General features: G+C 40.4%; 1 protein-coding gene across 1 annotated transcript in view; it reads right to left on the bottom strand.

The window, feature by feature from the left end:
• Positions 1-2,376, bottom strand: part of CAPN14 (calpain 14) — a 39,842-nt gene extending 37,466 nt beyond the window's left edge. Inside the window, exons 1-3 of the mRNA XM_038560589.1 lie at positions 2,328-2,376; positions 1,607-1,675; positions 613-673 (exon numbers count right to left, since the gene is read on the bottom strand). Coding sequence (XP_038416517.1) covers positions 613-667 — 55 coding nt within the window. The 5' untranslated portion in view covers positions 668-673; positions 1,607-1,675; positions 2,328-2,376. The remainder of the gene's footprint in view (positions 1-612; positions 674-1,606; positions 1,676-2,327) is intronic.
• Positions 2,377-13,098: the final 10,722 nt, after the last annotated feature.

The raw sequence follows: 13,098 nt of genomic DNA on the forward strand, positions 1-13,098 counted from the left end.
CAAGAGGCATTATGGCTCTGGCAAAGGTTACTACTGGCAGCCCTCTAGATTGGAATTTAAGGTCTTGGTAGTTATTTATGGCAGCACCAAAGCTTCATGGAATCAGTTGACAGATTATACTATTCTCTGATATTTTTTTCTTGCTTGATTTTTGTTTAATCATTTATGTGTTTTCAAAGCTAGGGTCAAACAAGGTAAAGAAGAGGGACTTGATTTGTGAGTTGGAGAAAGGACCACATCAAGTTCAAAAGAATGAAAGGAAAAATTGAGTGATTCCATATATGACTTTCAAGCATTAGAAATTTATCCAAAAACCACAACTATAAAAAGAGGCTTTGTGGGCTAACTCATCTCCAAGATTCCAACGTAAATTCTAAGACCTAGGTTGTCAATATTTTTATATTCAAAACATTCAAAACATTCAGAATGTCATAGGAAAATATCCTTTAAGAAATTCATTACAAAGTCTGGAAAAAAAAAAAAACAGATAAGTTTGCTTGTTTTCAACAAGAGAGTGTTTTCCTACATTATCAAAGAGCTCACCAGAATTTCAAGGACACTTATTTCTAACTCATAACCCAAGTGAACTTGAACTGACAGGGTTTGCTGTACCTGGAAAGGGCTTGGAGGTGCACTGGAAGCCATGCAGATCAGGGAGGCAGGGCATGATGATCTGAGGGCAGAAAGGGTGAAGAAATGTAGAAATATACTAGGTTAAGCACCAGGCGGGCAGGCAGATCGCATCAGAGATAGTCCAAAATAGCAATAGTGACCTGGCCACAGAGCACAACTGGATTCCCAGAAAGGTGGCAGAAACACATCTGATATCCATCTAATTGGAAGGGAGGTTCTGGGCAGAGAGGACCTATGAGGTATTAGGATGCAAGTCAATTGCTTGATCCTAGAAAAGCAAACAAGCAAAGTTGTTGAAACAGACTTCAAGAGCCCACAGAATCTCTCAGTTGGGGCCTGGATATTTCCCCAATCTTGGGGCAGAATTGCTCACTAAATCTTGGGTGGAAAGAAACTAAATGGAAGCAGAAGCAAGAGCCTTCTTCCATCAGCCTCCATTCCAGTTACATCTTCTCTCTCCTACCTTCTCTGATCTAGTATTGGACCAGCAGAGCAGGTTTGCACAACAATTGGAGTCATACTGGGGCAATATCTAGGACACATATATGGCAGGCACCTAATGTTTCACTCAGATGGGTAAGTACATGTTAGCATTTCTGTAGCAAGTTTGTGAAACCTCCATTCATCCAACATTCTTGCCTCTTTTTTTTTCCCCCACATATTTTCTCCCATGACCATTGGAATCTGATAACCTAATCATGAAAAGATGCTTGTGGCTAATAATAGTTGAATTGTCAAGTACCAATGATTCAATTACAAAATATAGACCTTGATTGGGGCACCTGGTGGCATGGTCAGTTAAGCATCTGACTTCTTGGTTTTGGCTCAGGTCGTGATCTCATGCTGGTGAGATCTAGCCTTACATTGGGCTCTGCACTTAACATAGGGTCTGCTTAAGACTCTGCCTCTCTCCAACATGCTCTCTCTCTCAAATAAATCCATCTTAAAAAAAAGAACAGGACAAAATACAGACCTTGATGCATAGACCTTCATCTATTAATAATAAGCCACTGAGGGAGTCTTTTTTGCATGATGGGTCTTCCTAGCACAAGAGAAATCACACAATTATGAAGCTATTGACTATTCCTTCAAAGAAAAACTGTCCAAAGAAAATTTTAAAAAGGTCTACAACATGATTTGTTTTCATTTCTCTTTTTAGCTCTTAGTCTGATTCCCTAACAGATAAAAATGTTGTCTAGACTTTTTTCTTTCATTGTCTCATTGTATACACCTTGTCTTCTGCCTCTATTCTTAATTGTGTTCTTGGCATTATTAAACTCATCCAAATCAATACACAACTATAGAATGTATTTCTAACCATTCTTCTTCCTGACCCTTACTTCTTCCTGAGATCCTTTTCCCCTGAGTGTCTTACAATTTTACCTCTACTTGCTTTTTGTTTTGGTTGATTTGTTATTTTCCTTTTGACTTGTGACCTAGGCTATCTTTCTTGGCAGAAAGTTTGTTTGCCATTAGGATGCTCATGACAGGGAAAATTGACTGCTGAGGAAAACAGCATGGTTTCCGCATTTCCTTCCAAGAGGTGGTGGCCAGGTTTCTGTTAGGAAAGAAGTCCCAATGGTAAATAAACCATAACTAATTCCAGGGGTACAAAAATGAGTAAGACAGGTGCCCAATGCCCAAGAGATCCAAGAAAGGAGGACAAGAGCATCCTGTAGTCAGCAGTATCCCACCTGGGTGATGACTCCAGAAGAGTTGCCAAAATGGCAGCTCCAGTTCTTGAGCGTTTTGTCATGCATAACCATCTTAAAGTGATGTCTTTAGCATGCAGGCTGCAGGATCTGCAATAGAAGGAATTCCTAACCTTAACAATATCTGTTAGCCATCCTCAACTTTGCATTCTCTGAAAATAAGGGGTTTCTCTACATCCAGAAAACAACAGGCTTTTATGGAGTTGTGTGGGCGAAAGCCTTCAACGGGAACGTGGCAGGGATTTGTGCTGAAACATGTTGTCCTCCTACAGTTCCATGGAAGGGTTTGTGTGTGCCTTTCAAAACATTAAAAAAAAAAAAAAAAAAAAAAAAACCTGAACATCCCTTTAACTGAAAAGCATAATTCTGATAGGCTTCTGGAACGAGGCAGCAGCTGTGAAAACATCAGTCACCTAGAGGGCTCTCATGTCTGGGCCTCCCCAGTGTGTGGTGCCTTCAACCTCTATCTGCCCATTCTGTGGCACTTGTGTCCTAGAAAGAGCTCACCTTCAGAGCCAGATAAACCTGGAAGCTTGAACCTGACTCCACCATTTACAGGTTATGTAACTGAACCCAAGTTCATCTGCCAGATGCACAGCAGAAACAATCACTGGGACCCGGAACATGCAGAAAGAAAAGGAATTATTTGAGAGGCAGCCAAACACAGAGACAGGAAGGCAATGCCCCCAAATCCGCCTCCCCAAGGCGAGTCAGGCAATGTTAAAGGCAAATGAGAAAGAGCTGAGTAAAAAGTTGCAGCTGTGCTTATTAGTTTACTGGTTTCAGGTGGATAGCTTGAACTAACTTCTTGGGGTCTCTAACCGTCTTCTGATCATCAACTTCTGAACTAACTTCTGAGGGTCTCTAATCATCTACAACACAGTAATCATACAATACTTGGAAAGATTAGTGGAGGAATCCGACTAATATTGTATTCAATGAATACAACGTGTTTAGTTCAGGGGCTAGTACATAAAGAGCACTCAATAAATTTTGTTAAAATAATGATTATGATTATTCCATATGATTAGATTCAGTGCTTTCTGAGAGGTCTTTGAGGACCCCCTAATCCCTGGGACTGAGTGTGTGCTGCCTATAGGCCATCCAGGGAATGCCTAGGCTGGAGATAGGAATGTTCATGATTATTGGCAGGCAGATAGATAGTAATTGAAATCTGCAAGTGGGTAATATCACAGTAGTAGTTTGGCTATATCCATAGTGTTTGCTCTCCCATGTGATAGCCCCTCAAATATAACTTTAAAATTTTTAGTTCTTGGGTAGCCCTGGTGGCTCAGCAGTTTAGCTCTGCCTTCAGCCCAGGGCATGATCCTGGAGACCTGGGATCGAGTCCCACATCAGGCTCCCTGCATGGAGCCTGCTTCTCTCTCTGTCTCTCTGTCTCTCTCTCTCTGAGTAAATAAATAAAAATCTTTAAATAAAATAAAGATTTTAGTTTAGTTCCTTAAACTCTTCATAATACAATGCAGGGACCGGCTCCCTCCCTGTTAAATGTGCCACATCAGGCCATATCTGGGGTATACTATTTCAGCTCAAGACACTACACTTCATAAAAACTGTGGCATGTCTGCTGCTCTGCTTCATTCTAGGTACTAAGCTTCAGTTTCTCTCTTGACACTTTGAACTGTCCTCATGAAAATGATGTGAGTAATCTGTGTGAGAACACCTAGCATCATGCCTGCTATCTAACAGGCTCTTGGTGAATACCAATAGTCATCATTTCCTATGTTTGTCTTCAGGCAGCTAGAACCTTAGAGTTATTTTTGGCAATACATCTAAGTGTTAACTCACATTGAGTTTTCCAGAAGTTAAATCTCATGTCTCTAACATGTGAATGCTGTCCCATCCTGTAAAGGAAGACCCTTTGAGAAGATACTGGGACAGTGCTTCAGTACCTTGGTGGCTATCACTAGATAACCCCCAAGCTCCTCCCATGGTCTCATTTCTACTAATGCATCACCAGCTATCCAGACTTCTAAAACAGAACACTCAGAGTATGTTACATATATATATAATTAGGTATGTAGGATTCTATATACACACAATATATGCACATTAAATTTGAGAAGATGCTACATACTAGATGCTCTGTTTTAGCAGAACATTTTTTATCTGACCAAAAAAAAAAAGAAAGAAAGAAAAAAGTGTTGATAGAGATCAAAACTCCCAAGTCAAGGGAGCAAAGAAAGAAGAAGCTAGATAGGTATCTAGGAATTAGGAACAAAACAAGAATGCTTCCTTTTAAAAATTTTTCAACATTGTTCTGAAAATTCAAAATATGAAATATAATTATAAACCAAAATAGTATTTGTGAAGAGGAAAAACACTAGTTGGATGATCCTCATATAACTAGAAAAACTAAGAATAAACTAGAAATTATTATATTAATGAGCATTAAGTAAAACAACTATACTTAAGACAAATTTTTTAAAGTAATGGCATCCCTATATATAACAATAAACAGAAGTTATCATAATAGAAATATCTCATTCAGAGTAACAATAAAAATATAAAATAATGGGGCAACCTGGGTGGCTCAGTGGTTTAGTGCCACCTTCAGCCCAGGGTGTGATCCTGGAGACCTGGGATCGAGTCCCACCACGGGCTCCCTGCATGGAGCCTGCTTCTCCCTCTGCCTGTGTCTTTGCCTCTCTCTCTCTCTCTCTCTGTGTCTCTCATGAGTAAATAAATAAAATCTTAAAAAAAATAAAAATATAAAATAACAGAATAATCTTAAAGGAAATGTTTTGACCTGTTTGATAAGAGCTACAGTTTATAGAGATAAAGAAGATATTTGAATAAACAGCAAGTCAAACCATCTTGGATGAAAAGAGCAAACATTAAGAACGTGATCATCCTCTTAAAGTTAATTTATAATTTTAATAAGATTCTGATTCAAAAAAATCCCACTGATTCCATTTTGTGGAGGATTGTGGAGGATTGAAGAGACAGAGAAGGTAATTGACAAAATTTCTTTAAAATCAGTCAGGATGAATAAACACATGAGAGATTAATGTCCTTATTGTAAATAAGGAGCTCTTTTCAAAACCATGAAAAAAAAAAACTAAACGTTTTTAGAAAAATGAAGGATAGGGATGCCTGGGTGCCTCAGGGGTTGAGCACCTGCCTTCTGCCCAGGGCATGATCCTGGAGTCCCAGGATTGAGTCCCACATTAGGCTTCCTGCATGGAGCCTGCTTCTCCCTCTGCTTATGTCTCTGCCTCTCTGTGTGTGTCTCTAATGAATAAATAAATAAAATCTTAAAGAAAAATGAAGGATAGGGGGATCCCTGGGTGGCTCAGCAGTTTAGCACCTGCCTTCGCCCCGGGGCGTGATCCTGGGGTCGCCAGATAGAGTCCCATGTCAGGCTCCCTGCGTGGAGCCTGCTTCTCCCTCTGCCTGGGTCTCTGCCTCTCTCTCTCTCTCTCTCTCTCTCTCTCTCTCTGTGTCTCTCATGACCTGCATGCACACACAAAAAATGGATAAACAAAAATAGACAATCATGGAAGAAATATAAATTGTTAATAAACACAAGAAAAATTTCAAACTTTTTGTAATGATACATCTACTAATTTTAAAAAATGAAATATCATAGCCCACTTCCCACATTGGTGAATATTTTTTAAAAAGATTTTATTTATTCATGAGAGACACACAGAGAGAGGCAGAGACACAGACGGAGAAGCAGGCTCTTCTCAGGGAACCCAATATGGGACTCGATCCAGGGACTGGGATCATGCCCTGAGCCAAAGACAGATGCTCAACTGCTGAGCCACCCAGGCGTCCCAGTGAATATATTTAATTAATAACATACTTTGCTAAAAGGGGAAAAAAACCCTAGAAACTCTGGTATCATTGTGATAGGGATATAAATTGATGTACCTCTTTTGGAAAGCAATTTGGTGATAAGTATCAAAAGCATTAATGATGTTCCCAATAATTCCACTTATATAAATTAGGTAAATAAAACCAGGAAAGAAGACATATATATATAAATATTCATCTTTCATCTGATCACTAAAACAGAATAGATAAATTTGAAATAGAGCTTTTATTATGGTGGACAAGAATTCTGCAAATTACTTCTATGTCCACCATGGAGTACGGCTAATTCAATTAATGAAATTTCCATGTAGTTGAGTATTAGCATTCATTCCAACTTAAACAATAGTTTTCTAAGATATGTGCAATACTCATAGTATGATGTTGACTGGAGACAACAGCATAGTGAATTTGCATAATTAATTTTCAGTTAGAAGAAACAAAAGAGAGTGAGAGAGGATGAAGACAGGAGGACAAGAGGAAAGAGAATATCTAAGAAATTTTAAAACCACATAAGTAAGGGAAGGTGGATATTCATCCTAGATATTAAAATGTATCATAAGATCGCAGTGATTTTAATGGCATGTTACTAAAAATAGACAAATTGCTCACTGCAACAGAATAGATCATTCTGAAATAGACTTTATATTCTTTAATAATTTTTTCAAAGATTTTATTTATTTATTCATGAGAGACACATCGAGAGAGAGAGGGGCAGAGACTTAGGCAGAGGGAGAAGCAGGCTCCATGCAGGGAGCCCGATTCGAGACTCCATCCCGGACCCCGGGATCGCACCCTGAGCCGAAGGCAGATGCTCAATTGCTGAGCCACCCAGGCATCCCACATTCTTTAATCATTTATACTAATTTATCTTTAAGAAGACTTGCTATGGAAAAGAGAATGGAAGATTATTTAACAGAGAACTTCTCAAGCATCTGGAAACACCCCATTCGACAACAATAATGAAAGTAATGATGAATTTAAAAGTTAGATATAAAAATTTTAAACTACAGAACAATTTCAAGAAAAAAATCTCAAATTTCTTATCAAGGGAATTCTAAGTTTAGTGTATTAAGAAAAGGAATCATAAATAATAAAATCAATAGCTTTTACTATAAATCAATGTTAAACTTCAGTAAGTAAAAAAAACTATAATCAGAAATAGAAAGCAAAATGCAAACTAAATAAAATGTAAGACATACGATTTTAAAATAGAGACAAAGCAAAAGGTAGCTACTAAGAACCTGACCTTTAAAGATGTGAGCAGGCTGTAACTTCCACTGTTGTTTGCTCTCGTGTTTAAAAAAAAAAAAAATCCTCTGCCTTATCAGGTTGCCTCTGCCCACGCACCTTTTGGGATGGTCATGGCCTTCTTGTTTTATAATCATTGGCCAGATGTAGGAAATTCACATTTCCAGTCTCTGCTCATCAAGAATTACTTCAGCCATTCGTGAAGTTTAGGGTCAAGGACTAGCCCTGAGCTAGGGATTTTTTTTTTTCTTTTACTTAGTCTCTACGCCCAATGTGGGGCTTGAACTCAGAACTCTAAGAGCAAGTGTTGCAGGCTCCTTGGACTGAGCCAATCAGATGCCCCCTACACTAGGTTTTGAGATGAAAGCCCAGTCTTCCTCCTCCAGGAGCCTCCTGTTAGCTCCCCCTGGTGGATGGACCAACAAAACTTACTACCTGGGAAAGGTGCTCGGGACTCCTGCTAGTTCTAGGCTCCTTCAGCTCTGGATGTTTATGCTTTGGCATTTCACTGCTTTTTCACTTTTCTCACCCAGGGGAGGCTGTCTAGCAGAATGGAGTAGTCCAAGACCGCTGACAGGGAGAGACCGATCTATCTGGGTGCAGAACTTGTTTCTGTTTTTGCTTTGATCAAGGAGCTCAGAGCCACCAGAGCTGCTCACCTTCAAGGAGCCCCAGGTGAGTTCATCCACTCCTAACAGTCACTGCACCACCTACCTACCTGCCCATTCCCCTCCTATCTACTGCCTCAGGGTTAAATTATTTTTTAGCATTCAGAGATTTTGGTAAGCTGCCTCACACCTTATGCAGATGGAGGGGGAAAGTAAGTAGAATGATAGCTACCTCCATAGAAGATGCCAGGGTGGGCAAAGCTTTCAGCCTGTCTGTGCTTAAGTGTCCCACCCTGGGAAACATCCATGTCTTCACTTCCAGAATTGTTGTGAGGACCCCTTGCTGCAAGGGTAATGCCCTACCCTTCCCTGCTCCCTTCCCCCACCAGAATCACGGTGCTACAAAAGCAGAGTCTGAGGTTGAAGGTAATGGTGGGCAGGTTTTCTAACTATAACTCACATTTGCAAGTTACATATGTCTTGCCTTTGGGAAATGAGGTTCTTAGAAAACTGAGCCATAGAGGCTCATCGAGCAGGCATTTCAATAAAACCAGACATACACCACTGCCTCCATGGTGTGGGCTTTCCTCTTTGTCATGTTGGACTTTCCAGGTTAGCTCTGTTCCTGGTACACCTTGAGATGAAACTACATTCCTTCCCACAAGAATTGCTGTGTACAACACACATGTGTCCTAGCGATTACGTAGATGTGACAGTAATGGCATGACTGGGGAAAGCAGTTCCTAGACAACTGGACAACTGAACTCAGCCTGACCCTGTTTCTTCATCCCCTTTCCTGTTTATACACTTCTGGAGCACGATTTGCTAATCTTATTTTTATTCCAGACTTCCCTGTCTTTATGTGTATTTAGTTGTCATTCATTCAAGGGGAAGTGAACTGCTATTTACTGAGCGCTATATATCTAGTCTATAATTATATCGACAGATAGCTAAATAGATAGATCTAAATGCATAAAACTGTATTAGATCCCCAGCCCACACTGTTTCATTCTATTCCCACAATAGTATAAGTATCATTCTTAGGTCTGGTGTCACAGATGAGGATGTTTTATAAAGAGGTTAAAAAGCTTAGCCTAATTCTCAATGATAAGAATTGGCTGACTTGACGCACTTTCCCCTCTAACGGAGGCCAACAAAATGAGTAAACTATAGTTTCCCCAGGCAGGGGCCAGGCTGAGAGGGGCCTGGGTTCTGGGGTTGTGGATACTGGGCCCCCCTTTGAATTCTTCCTCACTCCGCCAGCCTCCCTGAACCAGGAATCAAGCTTATTCCAAGTCACCTCTGCAGTGTCCACCTCTTTTCCTCCACTTCTGACCAGACCTTGGTGATCTTGGTGAGAAAGGACACAGAAAGGGGAAAAGAAGGGAAAGTCTCCTATTTCATAGTGTCACTCCCAAGAGCCTATAGCAAATGCCACAAATTCTATTAGCAATTATATTCTTTTGAGCTAGTGAGCCATCTTTAGTTAAGATACAAAAGAACCAAAAGAGATACTCACTTATGCGCCAGCTTATGAAACGGGTCCAGAGCACAGGGCAGCGTGTGCGCAGTGTCTGAGAGTCAGGGTGGTTGTTAGATGCAGGCCTGACAGTGTACATCCAGCACTGTCAGTGGACCAGGCACTGACCTAAGCCCTGCGCACCCATTGTCCCCTTTAATCCCCCCAAATCCTATTACTCTCTCCAGTCCAGAGACCAGGGAGTGGAGGCTTGGAGGGTGAAGTCCCTTTCCCAAGATCACACAGCGAGGATGTTGCAGGGGATCTGACTGGGACCCCCTGCGAGCTGTCGGGGTGATAGAATAGAGGAGCCAGGTGCTGGGTGTTGGGGAGGCATCTGGCAGGAGAGGCGCCCAGGAGCCAGAGAGGGCTGAAAAGCAATGCTGCGGACAGAATGTCCAGTAAGAAAAAATGGAGTTTCAAGCAACTGCGTGCCACCCAGTATGCTGTTTATCAAGTTCCGAAGCCATAGACCTCAACAATGTGTTGTTCAGGCTTACATGTATATGTGCTGACATTAATTTAAAAAGCAAGGAAATAGAGCACACTAAACTCCGGGTGGGGTGGGAGCAGGGTAGGGGAGGAACACGTAGGTAGATGTAAATTATTGCTTATTTTTCTAGTCCTTGGATTGGCTGATGGGTTCACCAGGTGCTCCATTACATTATTTTAAAATGTGTTAAGTCCTGCATTGGGCTCCATGCCACGAGCAGAACTTACTTAAAAAAAAAAAAAAATGCCAAATACAAAGAGCTCATTTTGAACCACACACAGATTATGAAAAAAATCTAATTATGTGCATCCAAGGACCAGATTTTTTTTCAAAGGGTAGGGAGAATTATAAATGAACAGCCAAGTATCCATTTCTAAACTTAATAAATTAAACATTGCAAATATAGTTGGAGCCCCCCATGTAAATTATCACCAATTCCATTTCCCTTCGTAGTCCCCAGAGGACACCACTTTCCTGATTGTTTTATATTCCCTCGCTTCTCTTTTCAAAAACCTCCACGCATCCCCAAACAATGCACTGGTGTTGCTTTTGCAAGATCCCAGACTTGAGAGACATGGCGTTAGGCTACATATAACAGCTCCCCTCTGGCTTGATTTATTCAGCGCTGTTTTATCATTGGTTGTTCTAGTTCCTTTATTTTCTCTTTTGTACTGTATTTATTTTATTATATGAAGTGTATTTTGTAAGAGATTTGCTTTATGGTATGAACATGGCAAAATTTATTTATCCACCTTTCTAGTCAGGGAAATTCAGTTCTTGGTAATATTTGGCTGCCGCACACAGAGCTGCCATCAACATTCTTATCCTGATCTCTCTGGGCACATGCACAGTTTCTCTAGATCACACCTAGGAGCAGAGTTGCAGAGGGGAGGATTTCAGCTTCTCCAGACAATCCCAAATGGTCTCCCAAAGAATTTGTGCAATCTACAAATCACACAGCGTGGCAAAGTATCCATTGTGCCGCATCCTTGCTACCACTTGGTGTCATCCAAATTTTTTTTTTTTTTTTTTTTTGGTCACTTTGGTGGATGTGAAGTGTTATCTAATGGTGGCTTGGTGCTTCTCTAACTACTAATGAGGTTTTATGTATTGTAACGTAATTCTTTTCACTCTCTTTGTCTATTCCATTGAGCACTAATGCTTACATTCACCAAGGCCAAGTTCATTAATCTTTTCCATTTCAGTTTATACTTTTGGTGTAAAACATTCTGTTGAATTGTTGAAAACATTCTTTCTGACCTTGTAGTAATATATATGTGATAGCTGTTGCAATTTTTCTGTGAATCAGGTTCCCACATTTGCTGGCTCTTCTACCATGTCATCGTTCCATTGGTCTCTCTGAACCAAAACCACATCATCTTAACTATTGCAACTTGATAGTGATGTCCGCTAGGGCAAGTTCCCTTCACCTCATTGTTTCTGTTGGAGTTACTGTCTTCTCCTTCGCCCTCCTCCTCCTCTTCCTCCGGTACCTCCTCCTCTTCTTTCTCTTTCAATGTCTTAGCTATTCTTGGAGTATTGTTAGAATCACCTTGTTAACTTCCAAGGAAAAACCCTATTCAGATTTTAATTTAAATCCTATCAATTATTGAATCTAGCAATTATGTTGTAAAAAAAATTCTCCTCTTTGAGACATGGAATCTTTCCATAATTAGACATGCAAGGACTCTCTCATTTCTTACCACATCTTTCTGTTGAGTTTTATTATTTTCTTGCACATCTTTTGTTAGATTTATCCCTAGGTTTTTTGTTTTTCATAAACCACATCTTTAAAAAAATTCTTTTTTTATAACCATTGCTACTATGAAGGAATGCTAAACTATTACTTGGTTTCTTCCCAGAGAACTCTTCAGGACTGAAAGCTAGAGTTAGATGTGTCAACAGGTGCTCCCTAAATTAGACACTCAGGACTGACATTCAGTGGTACACAACACCATGGCTGTACTAGTTACTAAAATACTGAAATATTTCCACAATGGAATCCTCTGATTTCTTCCTTGACACTCTGGGCCTCCTGGCCTCTCCTTGCTGGACAGACCCAGACCTCCCCAAGTTCCAGATACTACCATTGAGGTTTAATGTCTTTTTTGATGTCCATAGGACATTCATGTAAACACTTCTATAAAAGGAATTTTTGTGTCTTCTGGCATTTTGTTCTTTTTTTTTTTCTGGCATTTTGTTCTATTGGTTTTTCTATTGGAATGTTTTCCTCTTCCTTATAGATATACAGGCATAATTATGTACATTGGATGCTGTTTTGTTGGTTTTATGTACCATAATATCTTTTCATTCTTTTTTGTGTGTGGAAAAAAAACACCCAGCATAGCATGGGACCTTAGGCCTTCTCCCCTGGGTGGGCAGGTGTCTGTTCTGATTGCTCTGTTCCCACACCATGTGAGTTGTTATTTCAAACGTTACCTCTTGTTTTTCTTTTTTTAAGATTTTATTTATTTATTCATGAGAGACACACAGAGAGAGGCAGAGACATAGGCAGAGGGAGAAGCAGGCTCCCCATGGGGAGCCTGATGTGGGAGTCAATCCCAGACCCTGGGACCATGCCCTGAGCCAAAGGCAGACATTCAACCGCTGAGCCATCCAGATGTCCCCCAATGTTACTTCTTGTACTCAGATGTCGATGCTAACATAAACACCAAGGGTGAAATATATATATATATATATTTTTTTTTAAGAGAGAGAGAAGGAGAGAGGAAATGAGGGGGAGAGAGAGAGAGAGAGAGAGAGAGAGCAGTAGATCAGGGGCAGAAGGAGAGGGAAAGAGAATCATAAGCAGGCTCCATGCCCAGTGCAGAGCCACATGCTGGGCTCAATCTTTCGATCTTGAGATCATGACCTGAGCTAAAACCAAGAATTAGATGCTTAATTGACTGAGCCACCCAGGCGCCCCAACACCAAGGGTGAAATATTAATCTGAGTGATTACTCCAACAGGAGTAACAGCAATCACCTCTGGTGTTCAAGGAGGGAGTCAGGAGATTCGAGATATAAGTGAAGAGATTCTAGC

Source organism: Canis lupus, chromosome 17, assembly GCF_011100685.1.
Source record: "Canis lupus familiaris isolate Mischka breed German Shepherd chromosome 17, alternate assembly UU_Cfam_GSD_1.0, whole genome shotgun sequence".
NCBI classification, from domain to species: Eukaryota; Metazoa; Chordata; class Mammalia; order Carnivora; family Canidae; genus Canis; species Canis lupus.